Source organism: Ursus americanus, chromosome 5 (assembly GCF_024610735.1).
Source record: "Ursus americanus isolate L20-20 chromosome 5, mUrsAme1.1.p, whole genome shotgun sequence".
In the NCBI taxonomy this organism is placed as follows: Eukaryota; Metazoa; Chordata; class Mammalia; order Carnivora; family Ursidae; genus Ursus; species Ursus americanus.
The window spans coordinates 44,827,383-44,847,344 of NC_142131.1; the positions used below are offsets into that span (position 1 = coordinate 44,827,383).

General features: G+C 35.4%; 1 protein-coding gene across 1 annotated transcript in view; it reads left to right on the top strand.

The window, feature by feature from the left end:
- Positions 1 to 19,438, top strand: part of MIER3 (MIER family member 3) — a 29,662-nt gene extending 10,224 nt beyond the window's left edge. Inside the window, exons 4-13 of the mRNA XM_045794319.2 lie at positions 1,843 to 1,977; positions 3,168 to 3,288; positions 4,252 to 4,337; positions 4,534 to 4,606; positions 6,798 to 6,949; positions 9,226 to 9,307; positions 10,926 to 11,020; positions 14,975 to 15,102; positions 15,184 to 15,326; positions 15,432 to 19,438. Coding sequence (XP_045650275.1) covers positions 1,843 to 1,977; positions 3,168 to 3,288; positions 4,252 to 4,337; positions 4,534 to 4,606; positions 6,798 to 6,949; positions 9,226 to 9,307; positions 10,926 to 11,020; positions 14,975 to 15,102; positions 15,184 to 15,326; positions 15,432 to 15,889 — 1,473 coding nt within the window. The 3' untranslated portion in view covers positions 15,890 to 19,438. The remainder of the gene's footprint in view (positions 1 to 1,842; positions 1,978 to 3,167; positions 3,289 to 4,251; positions 4,338 to 4,533; positions 4,607 to 6,797; positions 6,950 to 9,225; positions 9,308 to 10,925; positions 11,021 to 14,974; positions 15,103 to 15,183; positions 15,327 to 15,431) is intronic.
- Positions 19,439 to 19,962: the final 524 nt, after the last annotated feature.

The window sequence follows — 19,962 nt, forward strand, 5'->3', positions numbered from 1 at the left end:
GACATCTCCCCAGCTCGTGGAGAGAATCTGAAACCAAGAGGTTTTGAAGAAATACTACAGACAGGTGGTTTGCAAAAGCTGCAGCCCAGTCTCCTCTTAGAACCAATATGAGCCAAAGGGAATGGGCTGCAGAGAATCTTCAAGGAGCAGGGCTAGAGAGACTCTGAATCTGGTTTGGGCACATTTGAGGGGTTCTGTTCTTTGATTTGGGAGAAGAAGAATTCACGAGGTTTCCCCATGGCATGGGTGAACTTCTGTCCATCCTGACCATCCAGCTCCATTTCTGCTGACTCCATGCTACCAAAGCAGCTTTTTAACTGATTTCAATCCCAAGCTGAAAGGATTTCGTGAGTGACATGATTGGTGTGGTCACTGGAAAGGCACATGTCTCCTACTGCAAATTTACAAAGTCACATTCTGTCATAAACCTTATTCTAAGTTCATTTAGCATGAATCTGTTTGTATCAGGCATAGTGAAAAATATAAGTTCTAGACTTGTAAAGGAGAGGGCCAGATTCTTGGGCATCTCCCCGAGCCTGACAGTGAGTGGGTTTCTAGAAATTATCACTGGCTTATTTCAGCTCACTTTGTGATCACTGAGGACATGTTTTACGTACTTGGCTTTAGCATATTCATGCTTTTGCTTCATGACTTAGGCCTTTTGTCTTAAAGGGAAAACTAAACCTATAAGCAAGCTTAATGAATTTCTTAATAGATGAGCATAAACATCTCTAAAATACTGAGCAAATTAACTAGTCCGTAGATACATTATTTTCTATTTATATATTTGAATAATTGTAAATAGCTGTATGCAGTTTACTAGTTGAATTAAGGTATTTTTAAAAAGGAAATACACTACCTATTTTCAGATGGATTAGTTCAGGGAAAAGGGTGCCAAAATGTGGCATAGCATAGGTATTCATAACACAGGAAGTACTGCAGCTGAAGTATGTACTTTTATCAAAGCAGTGTTTCCGTAAGTGAATTGGTACTGGGATTTGAACCCAGAACTAAGCCTGTTTTTGTCACCTGTAAGATGGTGGTAATGATGATAAAAACTTCAGTAGGTGGTTATGGAAGAGAAACCTAAAACAGTTGTACAAGAATACAGATATGATGGTAGTAATATAAAAATATAATTTTGAATAGTAATATATAAATACTATTGGTGTTAGTGATTGCTCAGCAGTGGTTGCCATTCAGCTATCATGTAACTAACATGAAGAATAAACAAGTGGTCAACTGTTAAATCCAAGGAAACAAGCTGAATATTATATGAAGTTATTGATTGATTAATTGTAAGTTCTTTCAAGGTAAATCTTTATACTAATGTGAATGCTAAAAAAAAAATCACTAAAGCAAATATTTGAGGAATTTTTTAAAGAATGAAGTGATGCTGGAAATAAAAATGAAGATGTTAATCATTAGGTTTTTGTTAATATATTAATAATAGCTCTAAGTGTTTGAGCCTGTTTTCTAGCAGTAGTACAAAAAGAAAAATTAAAACTTGGCTTTGATTTGATACTGCTGTTTTGATAATGTGTTTTTGTTTTTTAAAGATTTTATTAATTTATTTGACAGAGATAGAGACAGCCAGCGAGAGAGGGAACACAAGCAGGGGGAGTGGGAGAGGAAGAAGCAGGCTCATAGTGGAGGAGCCTGATATGGGGCTCGATCCCACAACGCTGGGATCACGCCCTGAGCCGAAGGCAGACGCTTAACTGCTGTGCCACCCAGGCGCCCCTGATAATGTGTTTTTTGAGCATTAAGGGCATCACAGTTTATCTGTGCTTCTGTATTGTGACATCTACTGAGTTTATGTTTGTGCCCTGGCTTGAACAGGAAGGAAACATGCCTCTAGAAGATTTACTGGCATTCTATGGCTACGAACCTACAATTCCAGCAGTGGCAAATTCCAGTGCAAATAGCTCCCCAAGTGAACTTGCTGATGAACTACCAGACATGACACTAGACAAAGTGAGTATAAGCATTTAAAAGAAAAATTCCAGATCCATTACCATTGGCTGTTTTTATTAGTTTCCTTTATTGACCCATTGCTCTTTATCATTTTGGTAACCAATTTAAATATTGTTTGGCTTTGGTTATACTGCTTTAAAGGTACTAATAGCTTCCTAATACTTTGTATGTTTGAGTGTTCTCCCATAAAGTTTTTCTTCCCTATGTTGACATATTGTATCAAAACTTAGGTTTTGCCCTAACTTTTTTGGATCCTCTGAATATTTGAATGTATTGATTAATAAATCCCCCAGAAGCCTTCAAACCAAGCTGGCTTAGATGTGGAGTGGTTGGAGAGAAGTTCTGTTTTCTTGGGCTCTGTGAGTGACAGCCACAGCAGCCAAGGCCTTGGTGATATGTCTGTAACATTGTTGGTTGTGGGGAAGGCATAGTCCGTGCTGAGGAAAGTTCACACAAGCCACGGTCTCTGCTGATTTTCTGTGGTCTCTGGAAAGCTTTCCTTGCCTTTCAAATCTCAGACAGGGAGAGGAATCTACATCTTGGAACCTTTTCCTGTGGGTTTTATTGTTCTCCCTGTTTAGTCAAATGTATTAATGTACCACACTTTAATGACTGCAGTCATTCAGCAAATATTGAGTGCCTACTATGTACCAGGCACACAGATGACTATATACCTAGATAAAAGTTAATTCAAACCTGTTTCTTTTAAAATTATATCACTAGTCAGAGTTTTTCATTGGTTAGATTTTTTAAATTATTGAGAGAAGAGTTTGGAGAATTTTTTGGTTATATTTATGTTGGTAGAAAGTGAGTAATTGTCAATCACTTAGAAATAAGATTATTATTATTGTAAATTCACTAAAAATTAGCCTGCAAGTTTAGATAAACTTTCTGCTTATCTGTTAAGTTAGGCAGATTATTTGTTTAAATGTATAATAATATAGTTATTAAATATTGTATGTAATTAAGTATTAAGTGTTAATATTTATGAACATGAAATAAATTATAGGAGCACTTCAGATGTACTTCTCTCAAAACTAAGGGACCTTCAACAAGTTCTTAATTGTACCATAATACATAATATGTTTATGAATAATACGAAATTGTTGAAGTATAATTTCTTTTTTCAATTAAATTTTTTATGAGATATAGTTATTTCTAACTCTAGTGCTGCATTCTTATTCCTACAGGAGGAAATAGCAAAAGACCTGTTGTCGGGTGATGATGAGGAAACTCAGTCTTCTGCAGATGACCTGACACCGTCTGTGACTTCCCATGAAACTTCCGATTTCTTCCCTAGGCCTTTACGATGTAAGAAACTCAGTCATTACTGATTAGTAGTAGCACTGATACTCTGGTTCAAGTACATTTTATGGCGTTCACTAGTTTGTCAGACATAAAACAAAAAAATAGTTCATCAGAATATTCTAAGTGTTTTACTTAATGGAGATACAATTCTGTTACAATCCAAATATGATTATAACTTTTTATTGGGATAGAGGTGAACTAACATGTTGTTTAAAACCTAAAACATTTGGTTAGTTTTGCAAGGCTGTCTGTTTTCTTTCCCAAGATTCATCTGTTGCTATGGTAACCAATCTTAGTTCTTCAACCATGAAATTTTATGGACATTTTTTGGACTTGTTTTAAAAGGCCCTTTACTCTCTTGGTTTTGAAAACCATCAGATGCTCAATAAGTATTTTTTACCTTTTTAGTGATTTATTTAAGTCTTTTTTTCTTTTTAGTTTGGTGTTATCCCTTGATGTATATCAGTAATATTTAAATGGTCTTTGAAGTGAAATAATTTCTTATCTGCAACCTTGCTTATTTTTTAGGTATTTTGATCATAGAAGAACTGTTCACTTAATAAATGCAAATACACATACAGGTGTATATGCAAAAACATTTTTGATGGACTTAATGTGCCCCTCTTTGATGGACAAAATGTGTCCCATTTTGGGTTAGCATAATAAGAACTCATAATAAGAACTCTAGTGCTTTCTGTTCTTTTTTAAGGTGACCATAGTGGTTTTCCTTTTGTCTTCCCAAACTATTTGACAGTAGACCAAAAATTTTAAGGATCCTATACACTTTCTTAGTATTTTCAGTGTCTTGTTTTGACTAGTGTTAAAGTGTGAGAATAGTACAAGAAGTAGAGTATATTTGTGCTGATCTCTTTCATTCAACAGATTTTTTATAAAATACCATGTGCCATGCACATGTGCTGCAAAAATAGGTAATAAAAACCTTTCTAAAATTTTTCTTTTTTTAAGCAAATACTACGTGTGATGGAGATAAGGAATCAGAAGTTGAAGATATTGAAACAGACAGTGGTAACTCACCTGAAGATTTGAGGAAAGTAAGTTGAGTTACCGTCATAACTTAGTAGACATTTTGGACTAAAGTAGCTTTTAAAAACATTTCTGAAGTAATTTAAGATAATTTTGCTGTTGTAAGATGAAATTTCTGTTGACTTGTAGTAACTCATTAATGAGTTGGAGCTTGTTTTTTAGTGTATTTTTATAAGTTGTTTTTACTTCTGAATTTTCTTGTAGGAAATAATGATTGGTTTACAATATCAGGCAGAGATTCCCCCTTACCTCGGAGAGTATGATGGTGATGAGAAAGGTAAATAAGACTTTTGGTTTTGATTTTGATAATATTTCGTAGGCGGAGGTTATCCCTTAATATGTTTGTTTAATTATTTGATTATATATCAGCCTTGGGCAGTATACATTAATTTTTTTTTGAAAGAATATATTTATTTATTAGAGAAAGAGATAGCGTGCAAGCAGGGGGAGCTGCAGAGGGAGAGGGAGAAGCAGACTCCCCACTGAGCAGGGAGCCCGATGTGGGGCTCAATCCCAGGGCCTGAGCCGAGGGCAGATGCTTAACCAGCTGAACCACCCAGGTGCCCCTCAACCTTGGCAGTATAAAGATAGATTTGGAGTCAGCGAAAGTTTAGGCCTGACTTAGGAATAATCTGTCAGAATTAACTCTGAGACTCAGAGAACCACTTCTGTCTCTGTACAGTGCTTCTTAGCCTTACAGGTAGGCTGAGGCAGCGGTGGAATGGCTCTGCAGGTGCATCTGCTTGACCTTCATCCCACTCTCCTAGAAGTGGGTAGAATCTTATGACCTGAGATAATGAGCACATTAGAGATAAAATCCTCTTGGAAAGAAAACTCTTGATGAATAAAGACTCTAGAAGAAATTCTCTTGTGCAAGCCCTGAAAGAGAAGGTGGTGGAACACAAGGATTCTGTTTCTTTTTTTGTACACCCCTACTTAAGTGTAATTAGTTTTTCTTCGCATTTTTGGTAGATCCCAGTTATAACTGGTTATGAAAGTGTGGTGGACAATAAAAATACAGGTACATTTCCCTAGCTAAACTTGGGAAGCCTATAGATTTGGCTGTGTGCATATGACCTTTTCCCTAAGGAGTCGATTTGTCCCTGTGACATCATCGGGCCAACACAGCACAGTGACACAACCCTTCCTGAGTTTTTCTTTTTTCCTTTGCTCTGTTAGGTTATCCTCCACTTAAAGGAAGGGAAGATTGGCTACCGTAGGGTTGTTAGCATTGGTGGCCCCTAACAACAACTTTTTCCTAAGCTGCTTTCAAAGTGATGTTGTCCCAGGGAAGCAAAACAGTAGCTGATCTTCAGATGACCCAGTCTCTCGATTCCCCCACCCAAATGACACATACCCTTGAAGTCAAGTACATGCTCAGCCACTGTCAGTTCTTAGGTTAAACATAATAGAGGTGATCATCTCTCAGTTGTACACATTCAGGAGGGAAGGTAAATCTTCTCTTTTCTTGGAGGGAGTAACCCCAAACTGTTTTACCTATTTCAATTTTGACAAAGAGGAAAGGAATTTACATCAAAAGTCAGTTTTAATGGCTCATAGGCACATTTTATTTTTAACTTTCCTACTCACCGGGAGTGATAATGCCTGCCTTACACAGTTGTGAATATAAAGTACTTATCCTGGTCCCTGGTACATAGTGAGCTTCAGTAAACTACATTATTAGCTATATTTAGTACTTATCATACACTTGAAGAACGCATTGCACTTGAAGCAATGGGATAAATATTTGGGCCATCTGTGTTACTTTATTGTGTGAAGTAGAAGCTTTAAGTATGGTGGCAATGTGTGCGTTAATAGAATATACACCTTGTTTTAATGACATTCTCCTTATTAATATATCAACCTCTTTAAGAGATTTAGAAAAGTTTACTTCTCTTACTGTTAATCATTCTTTTCCATTTTTGATTAACGTGCATCCTCCTTTAAGTAAAATTCACCCTTTGGGAGGAAATTAGTAAAGTAAAAATCTACCTTTCTTAGGCATTTCATTATTGGCAGATATTTTGGTTTTTATTTATTTTTGCTTGTTTGTTTTATTCGTTTGCAGTTTTTAACCTGTATACACATCATTGAGGCAGTTAGAGAGTTCAAGAGAAAACTCCAGTGAGGCTATTAAAGAATTTATACAGGTTATATTTACCTTCTCATTAGGAGAATATAAAACACCCTTCTGGGTGTTGGCATTAGATTGCACTAGGCATAGAAAGTCTTCTGATTGGTTAGTAAATCCAACCAGCGAGAAAGCTACTTGCTCTAGCCACTGGAACACTTGCCCTTAATTTTTTTATACCTTAACCAATGAGAGAGTCACCTTGCGAGACAATCGCTGCTTTCCTCAAAGTTAGTTGTCCCAGTGTATAGCATATCAAAGAAGAGGAGGAACAGTTTGTATACATCTAGGAGTATATTCACTATTTTTAATGTATTAATGGGATTTTCTTTATCAGTGTATGAAAATGAAGACCAGTTACTTTGGCGTCCTGATGTGGTTTTGGAGAGCAAAGTTAAGGAGTACCTTGTTGAGACCTCATTAAGAACTGGAAATGAAAAAATAATGGATAGGATATCTGCAGGAACACACACAAGGGACAACGAACAGGTATACTTCAACTTCTGTTGAAACAGCAGCTGACTAATCTCTTCCTGATTTTCTTTTCTTTTCTTTCTTTTTTTTTAGAAAGGGAGGGGGCATCAGGGTGGGGGTCGGAGAGAGAATCTTAAGCAGGCTCCACACCCAGCCCGGAGTGTGACACGGGGCTCCATCTTACAACCCTAAGATCGTGACCTGAGCCGAAATCAGGAGTCAGATGCTTGACTGACTAAGCCATCTAGGCACCCTTCTTGATTTTCTTACATATGATTCAAGTATTTCTTACATGTGAACTGGATATCTCTTTTTCTATAATTTTTTTAAAACTTGGAAAACACTGGTTAAAAAAAGTCCCATGACCTAGTGATAACCACTCCATATTGTTTCACATTTTCTCTTCTAGTCTTTTCTTCTGTGTGTATGCACATATCTTAATTTGAATCACTTCTTTTCCTTGCCATTGAGAATTCTTCAGTATCTCACTCCTGATGACTGTATATTCCATCCTGTAGCTATAATATCACTTATTTAAACATTCTTCATGGTTGGACTTTAGATTTTATAATAAAGGTATTTTTTTTTATTATTCTTGAACTCTATTCAGGAAGTGTTGAAAAGTATTACCTATTAAGATTATATAAATTTGCTTTAAGAGCATTTGTTAGGCACTGTGTGTACCTATAGTTGCAGGATACTCTTGATTGTATGTGGGATGGGGCTGGGAGTATTGCCTAGTAAGGGTTTTTTTTGGATGCTCCTGGTTTTACCTTCTGACATCATTTTGCCCGTCTTGGACACTTTTCACTCTGTATCGTTAGCCTCAATGATCCTAACTGAAATGAATATCCAGGGATAATTGGGCTCAGACTTGAATTCCCAGGTAACACAGAAGTTGTAGTAGCTGAATTTCAGAGTAGCTTTGCAACTGTCAAAAAGAAACCCCACTGAGTTTTTGTACTGTTAGTCTATTAAACTATAAATTAATTTTGGAAGAATTAGTACCTTTAAAACATTAAAACTTCCTGTTCAAGAACATGGTCTTACTCTATATTTATTTGACTTTTTTAATCACTCAAATATTTCTGTTTATTTGGATGTCACATGTATCTAATTAACTTAATTCGTCAGTATCTTAAATATTTTTGTGTATTTAATACTTTTGTTAATGGGATCTCTATTATAATTATCAGTATAGAGAAATCCCATTTTTTAAAAAAATTTATTTTTTCTCAAGCTGGTGAAACTAATAATTTTTCAGTTGTTTTTATCAGGCTTTTTAGTCTTAAAGTCATTATTGAATTATACCTTGGTTCCTTCCTTACCATTTATTATATCTCTTACTCCCGTTACTGTCTTACTGCATTAGCCATAACTCTCAGAGACTTTTGGTAGGGATAGTGATTTGAGGCCTGCTTTTGATGGAAGTTAATATATCTAAGGTTTTTACATTAAGAATAATACCAGTGCTTGGTTTGATATAGGCTGTCTTTATTATACTAAGGTAGTAACCATCTACTTACACTTATAATGGTTTTTGTCTTTTTAAAATTAGAAATGGATACTGATTTATCAGATGCTTTTTTTAGCAGCTAGATTGTTTTTTAATGATTATGTTCTGATTATTAACCTTTTGATGTATTAATAGATTTATGAATATTGAGCCATCTTTGCCTTTTCTGGAAATTACTTGGGAAGGTGGATTACTATTTAACTTTCAGTTAAGTTCTCTCCACTACTATTGAGAAGAAATTCTAATTTTAAGAAACTGACACCCTTCATAGTAGACCATGAGACTGTTATAAACCCTGGTCACTCAAGTACCCATCCCTCTATTCTGGGCCTGCTGCTGTTCCCTCTCATTAACACTAAAAGGCAGGGAGTAGGCGATACCAAAAAATAAGACCGTAGTTCTAATTTTTGCAAACTAGAAAAAAGATCTCTAAAGTAGGGAAATTGACCAGCTCAGATGGCCTGGCAATTTAAAAAATAAAAAATAAAGTCGAGAATGATACTGGTGGGTGACTTCTAAGGTGTAGAATGAAAATGAAAAAACTCCTGGGATACCAGAGTCCATCACCAGGATAGTTAAGTAGACTAAATGTTTGGGCAAACATACCCCTAAATGTCTTGCATTTAGAGAGCATTTCAGACAGTACTTGTCAGGACTCTTACTAGTCCTGGTGTTTGTTTGTTTGTTTGTTTTTGTCTATTTGTTTTAATGCTGTTAAGTGTGAACTTCTGGTAATTTTTATTGGATAGGTTTTTTTTTTTTCTTTCTCTCCTAGGCATTATATGAACTTCTCAAGTGTAACCATAATATAAAGGAAGCAATTGAAAGGTACTGCTGCAACGGAAAGGCATCTCAAGGTAAGGAACGCTTGGGCTCAAGAGAGAGAAATGACAGAGGATCCTCGTTTGGGGATTAGAATAAGCAAAGTATTGTAAAGGATGAGCAGTCCTATAACACTTTTGTAAGATACATGTTCATCTTCATAGACAATAATTTTTTCCTTTTCTTGCCCTCTATTTTTAGACGTACCAGAGATTGTTCAAATACAAATTAGTTACCCCCCTGTCAGCTCCACTTTCTTGAAGAAATAGTTACAGAACAAAGCAGACCCCAGAGATGACAATATATCCAAAGTAATTAAAAAGAATGATTTTATAATTTCATTGAAAAGAAAAGTTTGTGTTTTTTTTTTTTTTTTAAAGATTTTATTTATTTATTCAACAGAGATAGAGACAGCCAGCGAGAGAGGGAACACAAGCAGGGGAGTGGGAGAGGAAGAAGCAGGCTCCTAGCGGAGGAGCCCGATGTGGGGCTCGATCCCAGAATGCCGGGATCACGCCCTGAGCCGAAGGCAGACGCTAAACTGCTGTGCCACCCAGGCGCCCCAGAAAAGTTGTTTTTTTTAAACCAAACAGGAAATGAAAAGGAGATTGAAGATAAAAAACATATAATATATTCCATTGAATTTATTACAAGGAAGGTGTTTTTAGTAATCATGTAATAAAATTTTTATAATACTTAGGCTTTGTTTTGTGTGTGTCAAGGAAAATGGTTAACTTTAACTTCAGTACTTTAGTCATTATATAAATAATTGTATGCCCCATAGCTTTCATTAAGTATATACAGAGTGAAATAATACTCAGTAATATTATATAAATGATTTGGGAAAATAGAAAAGCTTTGAAAACAGTACATTTAAACTTGTAGGTTGATACAGTCTGTTGAAATGTTTTCTTGTAAAAGTTGCTTTTTTGAGAAAATTGTTTTTAAGATCTGCTAGTCTCAAAAACTAAATATTGGTTTTTCCTTTAGTTCAAACTGTATTTTATCTTTATGGTGGACTACTCTTAATGGGGACTTGGTCCCCAGTGTCTTCAAGTGAAGAACTCCAAGTTTCCTCTGCCCCAGACAGATTTGAGGTCACTCACATTAGCATCTTCTGAGAAGTTGAAAGGGATTTAGTCTTTTGAGAGCATGGGCTTTTCTTATTCCCATTGGATTTCCAGAGTGTAGCACTCTGCAAACTGACTTTAAATAAATATGTATTGATTATTTGTGGTCTTTAATTCTAAGCACTATGGTTTTGATATAATACCAAAATAAGGCTTTTTTTTCTCCCCCATGAAGCAAATAACCTTCTTTTCTAATTTGAAAAAAATATATGCTCATTGTTTAAAAAAATCAGAAAAACAATGATCATAAATTATAGAAAAACATTACATTCTTATCCTCCCATATAGAGAAAAAAAAACAAAGCCCAGTGTTTGTATTTTGGCATTGTTGATTTTTAAATAAGATTTGTATTGTGCATCCTTTTGGTAATCCTAACTGAAATCTCTTGCATACAGAACTGTGTGTGTGTTGGGGGGGATAGTTAGTTAATGGCCTTTTATAAGGGAAACATACTGAAAGTAAGCTAGCATTTCATATAGGAGAGCTCTGAGGCCAATAAAATTTCTTTTTAAATTTCTTTAGAAGGAATGACTGCGTGGACGGAAGAAGAATGCCGGAGCTTTGAACATGCACTCATGCTTTTTGGAAAAGATTTTCATCTTATACAGAAGAATAAGGTTAGTTGAGCAAAATTTGTACAGATTGCTTAGTAATGACAATGAATAGAAGCACATAAATTTTAAGTCATTGGGTGAGGAAAAAAAAGGAGAATTTGTTAATGCATTCCTGACGTTAGCATTTCTTATATTGCTCTACACATGACTGGGATTGGCCCCCACCTGCTTACGGGACGGCTGATAGAGTACTCATCTATCTTTTGACATACGTAGTGGTTACACTCTACTCGTGGAGAATGGATTGACTATATTTTCTAGGTAGTCTTACTCTTCTTCCGTTTTCCTTGACTTTGATTTCTTTCTAAGCTATTCAGAGGTTTGTGGCCTCAAAAATGTTTCTGTTTAGCAGCCAGAACTGCAGTTGCTGAAAGAAGCAGCATTGGTTACTAAAACCAGGTATAAATGTTCTAATAACATCAAATGCTGGCGAGGTTGTGGAGCAACAGGAACTCTCATTCATTGCTGATGGGAATGCAAAATAGTGGCCCCTTTAAAAGACAGTTTGGTGGTTTCTTACAGAGGTAACCATACTCTTATCATATGATCCAGCAGTTGTACTCATTGGTATTTACACAAAGGAGTTGAAAATTTATATCCACACAAAATGTTAATAAGCACATTTATTCATAATTGCCAGAAGTTGGAGACAAGTAAGATGTCCTTTGAGGTGGATGGATAAATACATAGTGACACATCCAAACAATGGCATATTATTCAGAATGAGATGTCAAGCCACAAAAAGTCATGGGGGAACCTTTAAACGCATATTGTTAAGTCAAAGAAGCCAATCTGGAAAGGCTATATACTGTATGATTTCAACTATATGACATCTGGAAAAGGCAAAACTATGGAGACAGTAAGTAGATCAATGGTTTCAAGATTTGTCATGGAGGGATGAATAGGCATAGTAGAGAGGATTTTTAGGGCAGTGGAATTATTTTGTATGATACTATAATGGTGGATATATGTCATTATATATTTGTCAATACATATATAATACCTGAGTGAACCCTGATGTAAATGATGGACTTTGGGTAAAAAAGACATGCCAGTGTAGATTCATCAATTGTAATGGCTAAATGCCAATGAGTGGGATTGCTGGATTCTATGTAGGAGTACATTTGGTTATGTAGAAAACCTTCAAAATGTCTGCTAAAGTGGCTTTACCATTTTGCATTCCCACCAACACTGAGAGAGTTCCTCTTGCTCCACACCTTCCAGCATTTGGTGTTGTCAGGGTTTTAGATTTTGGCTATTAGAATGAATGTGTAATGTATCATGTTGTTTTCGTTTGCATTTCTCTGAGGACATAAGTGGAGTATATTTTCCTGTGTCTCTTCTTTGTGAGGTGTCTGTTAAGGCCTTTAGCCTATTTTATAATTGAGTTGTTTGTTGCCTTACTGTGAAGTTTTAAGTGCTCTTTACATTTTTTGGATAATAGTCCTTTATCATGTGTGTTTTGCAACTCTTTTCTCCCTGTATATGGCTGTCTTTTCATTCTCCTAACAGTGTCTTTTGCAAAGTAGAAGGTTTTAATTTTAGTGAATTTCAACTAATCAACTTTTCTTTTACAGATCATGTTTTTAGTGTTACATCTAAAAAGTCCTGGTCATCCCCAAGGTCATCTAGCTTTTCTCCTATGTTATCTTCTAGGAGCTTCATAGTTTTGCATTTCACGTTTACGTCTGTATTCCATTTTTAGTTTATTTTTGTGAAAGTTGTTAAGATCTTTGGTTTCTTTCTTTTTTGTTTTGTTTTGTTTTTGCATGTGGATGTCCAGTTCTAACACCATTTGTTTAGAAAACTATCCTTGCATTGCCTTCACTCTTTGTTAAAGTTAGTTGACTGCATTTGTGTGGGTCTGTTTCTGGGCTGTCCATTCTCTTGTGTTAAATTGTGTCTGTTTTTTCATCAGTAGCGCACTGTCTTGACTACTGTAACTTTATAGTAAGTCTTGAAGTTGGGTAGTATCATTCCTCTAACTTTATTCTTCTCTTTCAATATTGTCGTGGCTACTCTGTTTTGTGTCTTTCCATATAAACTTTAGAATTAGTTTGTCAGTATTTACCAAGTAACTTGCAGAGATTTTGATTGGGATTGCCCTGAATCTATAGGTCAAGTTGGGAAGAACTGACATCTTAACAGTCATAAGTCTTCGTACCCATGAATGTGGAATTTCTCTCCATTTAATTAGATCTCTGATTTCTTTAATCATGGTTTTATAGTTTTCCTCACATACTTCTTACAAGTAGTTTGTTAGATTTGTACCTAAATATTTCATTTTTGGGGTGCTAATGTAAATGGTATTGTATTTTTTAATTTCACATATTGGTTGTTCATTGTTGGTATATAGGCAAGCAATTGACTTTTGCATATTAACCTTGTATCCTGCAACCTAGCTATAATCATTTATTAGTTCCATGAGTGTTTTGCTGATACTTTGGAATTTTCTATGTAAGACAATCATGTCATCTGTGAATCATGTCATCTTTATTTCTTCCTTCTCAACTTGTATACCTTCTATTTTTTCCTTGTCTTACTGCATTTGCTAGACCTTCCAGTGAGATATTGAATAGTTTATTACCTTTTTGTATGTATGAAAACCTAATGTTTTCTCAAAGATAAGATGAAGTATTTAATTTAGTGAGTAGATAAAACATTTTTTAAGAAGCCTGGGTTGTTTAAGTCAAAATAAAACATAAGTTTTGCAATGACTTATAAGATCTATCCACTCATTCCATAAATAATTTCTACCATTTACCAGACATTTTAAGTGCTAGAGGTACCTGAGTGAAAAAGACAGGAAAGGTCTGTGACCCCAAAAAGTCTATGTTCACCACAGAGACTTAAAGTGAATGATGTTTATTGAAATGTGTACTTTATTTCTTGGCTTAAAAAGCTTGTTCCCTATGTTATGAACTTATATTATGTCATGCTCACTAATCAGGATAGAGACTCTGAAACTTCTTTGTTGGATACTGATTAAATAGTAGGGAAAGTGTTTATTGGATAAGGATACAGAATTTTGTCTCTATGTCTGAATTCATACCTGTAGCTGTATATAGTTTGAGCAGCCCTAGTCTGGATATGGAGCCAAGTTGGCAAGGCTCAAATTTTGTTGTTGTTGTTTTTACCAAACTCCGCTGGAGCTGTGAACCAAACCCATGTTGAAGGAAAACAACCTGCCTTTAGCTAGCAAATCATCTTAAGTTGCAGATGCAGTTGAATGCTGCTCCCTTTTTAAGGGTTCTGCATCTCTTTTGCATTGTGGAACCCTTTGATAATCTGATGAAGCTGTAGCCCTTCTCCCCAGAAAAGTATACCTGCATATAATTTTGGAATTTAGTAGATGCCAGTGAATCCCATTCATGGACCCCTCAGGGTTAAGAAGGACTGCTGCTGCAGTTAGAATCCCAGTGAAAGTTCAGTGAGGAAAAGTAAAGGTTGCCATTGTCTCAAGAATTTCAGTAAAGATGTAAGATCATTTCTGGATACACATTTATTTTATAAATGAATATATTCTGATTTAAATAAACCTTGAACTTTTGAGGGTATTCTTATTATTAAATTGTGTAGATGTAATGACATTTTACTAGTAAAATGTTCAGAATTTATAATTGGGAGGATAGAAGATAAGACCCATGGATTGAAGCTATAGCGTTATAAAGAAAAAGAAAAAGAAAAAAAAAAGTGGGATACCTGTGTGGCTCAGTTGGTTAAGCGTCTGCCTTCAGCTTAGGTCAGGATCCCAGGGTCCTAGGATTGAGCCGAATTGGGGTCTGTGCTCAGTGGGAAGTCTGTTTCTCCCTCTACCTCTGCCAATCCCCCTGCTTGTGTGGGTGTGCTCACTCGCTCACTCTCTCTCAAAAAATAAAATCTTTAAAAAAAAGAAGTCACTGAAAAATGGGTTGGGTCTGTTGGTTTCTATTCAAAATTTTAACTTTTTTTTGTTAGGTGAGAACTAGAACAGTTGCTGAATGTGTGGCATTCTACTATATGTGGAAGAAATCTGAACGTTATGATTACTTTGCTCAACAGACAAGATTTGGAAAGAAACGATATAACCATCACCCTGGAGTTACGTAAGTACTATGGGGTTGATTCTAGAGAATTCTGTTTTTAACTGATAGGGAGTCTTGAAATTATTGGGGTATGTTTTTCAGGGACTATATGGATCGTTTGGTAGATGAAACAGAAGCCCTGGGTTCGACAGTAAATTCTCCAGCCTTAACTTCTAATCGACCTGAGCCTCTTCCTGATCAACAGCTGAACATTCTCAACTCTTTCACTGCCAGTGACTTGACAGGTAAAATGAGCATCTTTTTGTGCTTGTTAGCTTACAGCAAAATTGTGTCGTTTTTGTTTCATGACATGGGACCACTTACTTAAATCATTTTCCATTTCTTTTTAGCTCTGACCAACAGCGTGGCAACCGTCTGCAACCCCACGGATGTGAATTGTTTGGATGATAGCTTTCCTCCACTGGGCAACACACCCCGTGGACAAGTCAATCATGTGCCTGTCGTAACGGAGGAGTTACTCACCCTGCCGAACAATGGGGAAAGTGATTGTTTTAATTTATTTGAGACTGGATTTTATCACTCAGAGCTAAACCCCATGAACATGTGCAGTGAAGAGTCAGAAAGACCAGCAAAGAGATTGAAAATGGGCATTGCTGTTCCTGAGTCCTTTATGAATGAGGTTTCTGTAAATAATTTGGGTGTGGACTTTGAAAATCACACACATCACATCACCAGTGCCAAAATGGCCGTCTCCGTGGCTGACTTTGGCAGTCTGTCTGCCAGTGAGACCAATGGTTTCATCAGTGCCCATGCTCTGCATCAGCACGCCGCCCTCCACTCCGAGTGACAGGAGCCAGGGGCCCAGAAACAGTGCGTGTGCAGTACCAGTAAACTTGAGGAAAGGATCAGGTTTGCTTAGTCTTTCACTGGAAGTTTGAACCTTTTTCACTATGACATCAGTGATGTCAGTATGTATAGAACTATATCTTGATTTATCAAGAGTATTTTCATTTTTCAATCCATAAATGTGGAAATGAACTATGATCAGCAGAGTTGGGAACTAAGATTGAACTCTGTGGTGCAGCTTTAAGCTCTGCTTATCTCTTCCTCATCCCCCAGTACCTCTTCTCCACTCCCTTCTTTTTCTATTCTTTTCTGTTCCCCACTGCCCTCACTCCCAGTTTTAAAACCTGTAGACAAGAGGCCACCAGCTCAAAACCAGCACAGATGTTCTGAACTGAATGGAGTGGCTTCTTTTCGTGTAAATTCCTTTTGCCGTAATGGATGCAGTGGAATAACAATGTTTACAGGTACCGATCCCAATCCCTGCTCAATGTAGCATTTTTTGGTTTTATTTTCTTAATTAAATAAAAGCAGGGGTAGGTTTCTTTAAACTGCACAAACATGCAAGGATTTTTTTAAAATGGAAACTTCTCTCATGTTATTCAACTAGAGCACTTCAGTTTACAAAACAGCAAGTCCATCTTTATGGAAGCCAGCACGAGGAACTGCGTGCAGATTATGAAGACGCTTGCTTGGATCCTGTTTTGAAATTCTAGACCAGGGCTACCTTACACAGAATCAGTCATTTTACTGTGGGAAGAGTTCTGTGTACCTTCATTTATTGGCTAAAAATTTGGCATTTGAAGATGTGGTATTCAGATGGGGTTTTGTCCACCATTGTCAAGATTATAATTGTGAAAATCATACTGGTTGTTGATAATTTAGTTTATCCTGAGGCAACTGACTTGCAGGACACAGTCTACAAAGCCTAGGATGTTGCCACTCAATGGTTTACATTTTGAGACACTTCTTAAGTTGTTTGTAGCACTGCAGTTCAAAGTGTTAATATTTTGGAGGGACTTCTAGATTTTACACTTAATGCAGTAGAACCTTGAAGTATATTTAAACTTTTTTGTTTAGCTTGAACAGTTGGCAAGGAAAATGTGAGTTTCTATCTGAAATAGAATGGTACTTTACCACTTTAAGTTTTAAAAAGTGATAAACGTTCAGATGCATCTCAAACTCAGTTTTATTTTTATTCCAGACATTGTGAATGAGAAGCCATTGTCCTAAACTTTGGCCATTTTTGCTCTACAGATATGCATCTTAAGTTAAAAGGTGAATTCAAACAATATGTAATACAGTATTAGGGTGTAATAAGCTTTGCTTTTATAGTTCAGTTAAGACAGAATTTTGCCTTTTTTTTTTTTTTTTTTGCACCGTCTTAATTCCCAATTTCTACTAGTTGTCTTGCTTTGCAAAAAACTTAAATGTTTGGCTGCATTGCTCATATTTGTAAGAATAAGTCGCTTCAAGGTTATGCTGACAAGTAGATAGGTTGTAGTGACCTTAGTAGTGATGGAAAGGGAGGGTATTTATTATACAAACTGTGAACTGCAATGACATCCTTAGTTTTGGATGATGTGTATTCTTATTTTTCTTTGCAGCATTTTAATGAAGATTGCTTTGAAGTGTTTACGCAGTAGCATATTTACTATAAAATTTAGTTTAGCACAGTGGACAAAAGTAGTTAAATTAATAACTTAAAATCAGTCTCTAATTTATACATCTAAAGTCTAGCATTCCTGTATGCACACAGTAAATAATGGGTAGCCTGGGCTCTGTGTTGCTTTCAGATATTTTTATCCAAGTTATAAGCTTCTTATTGCTGTGGTGTTGTGCTAAACTTTGAACCTTATTTCTTCTGTTAAAAATCAGTATACCTTTTATAATTTAGTAAGATACTGGCCATAATCTTCCATTGTTATAACTTTGATTTTCACTCTGGGTTTACAGTGGCTGGTTTGTATAAAGTAATTTACACAAAGATGACTGAATGCTAATACCAGTTGCACTTAAATGAACATGCCCATTCTCCGTAGCTGATGCAGTAACATATTCAGTTTATCTATGCATTGCTGGGATCTTGATATAAGATGGAAACAGTGTTTCTTATCTAAAGTTTTGATTATCAGCAAGTTGAATGGACACTTTAGTTATTTAAATAAAGATTTTTGACCAAAATCCAGAAAATGATATGAGAGAAAAATAAATTCCAGCTAGTTTATTAGATTTTTAAATGTCAATCTGATTTTAGCCTCTTAGAGAGCGCTAACTAGCTGGTAACGTTTACTTTTAATTCCTTGTTAAAATGAGGCAATAATTTGCAAGATTTTTGTATATATATGTAAATTCTTCATATCTTTTTAGATCTAATTCAATATTTTCTGACTGCTTCCGCCATGTATAATACCATTTTTGTGCATGCTTGATGTGACATTCATAAATTGTACCACTATGACTTTATCCATGTAAAATAGCTATTTATTGAATTTTCTTTTGAACGCTGGGTTTACTGGGTTGTTTTTTTTTCCTCCAGTTAAGCATCTTAACAGAGAATTTGTTACTGTTTATTAGAAGAATTGCGTTTGAAAGCATGAAAATTACTGATTTGCAATTTTATGAAGAAACAATAATGCCTTTGTTATCAAGTGTTAAGCACAATTCTTATAACAAACTGTGATAAATTCTTTTTTTCTTTTGCCGCATTATTTTCTTATGAACAAACCAAAAATCCATGGTGAGCTGTTGCATTGTTGGCTGATGTATCTTTTATGTACAGGGAATTCGAAGAGGACAGCGGATTCATTTAGAAGTGTAACTGGTGCTGTGATCATAGCAATACTTTACTTTTGTTAGTCGTACTTCATCTTTTCCATGCTAGCTTTTTAAATGTTTAGTTTTCCTCTTGTCATGGTCAACTGCTGAATTTACTTGAAGGATGTAGAATACTGTTTAAACAATACTAAAGTGTGTACAATTAGGTCAAAGAATTGTGCAATTGTTTCCTTTTTAATTTTTAAAATTGAGGGTCATAAATATTTGAGAACGTCAGATCTAATAGAGCATAGTGATACTATTTAATTTAACCAAAGTCTCTAGTGAATATTTCAACTTTGAATGTAAACTAATGAATAAACCTGACCACCAAGGAGATTGTTTGCCCAGAGTTTCAAAGCACATTGTCTACAAATGGAAATTGAAATAATTTATAAAAATATTGACATTACTATGTTTTTTAAAAAGTTCTTAATTTTTTCACTAAAAGGAGGAAACTATTAGTTTTATTGTTAAATATGGTAGATATTAAAATTCCTCTTAGATGACCAGTGATTCCAATTGTCCCAGTTTGAAATAAGTACCCTGTGAGTATGAGATTAATTAGTGACAATCACAACAAGTTTTAGTATCAGATGTTCAAGAGGAAGTTGCTATTGTTGCATTGATTTTAATATTTGTACATAAACACTGATTTTTTTGAGCATTATTTTGTATTTGTTGTACTTTAATACCTGGTGTACAGTTCCAGAAATAAAAATCTGGAAATCTTTTTTTTTTCTTGGTTCGTGTGAGTATTTGCTGCAATTAGATATTTATTTAATAAATCTTAAGCTATAACACATGGGTAGATACTTAACCACTTTTCAATTGGATTTTGCTGTTGTAAGTAAGAGAGGTAAGTGACAAAGCTGGTTGATAAAATAAGTTTTCTTTAAATATTCTGTAGCAGATTTTCATCTATACTAAAGCAGCCATCCCAAAGTGAGGCTTGTTACCCTTATAGTTTAATTCAGGAAATATTTATTGAATGTCTGTTATGTTTCAAACACTCTTCTAGGTAACTTTGTCTTTTAGGAAGACATATCTGAAATTTGGTCAGATGTTATTATTTGACAGAATATGGTAAATTAGTCTTTCTTATTCATAGTAGACCCTAGGAATACCTTTAAGCCTTCATCTTTTTAAGCTGATGATCTCGTCTTAGCCTAATTTCACAAGTTTGTCACCATATTTCATTTGCTCTGAGCAGAGCTTTATGTAGTGCTTTTTTTTTTTTTTTAAGATTTATTTATTTGA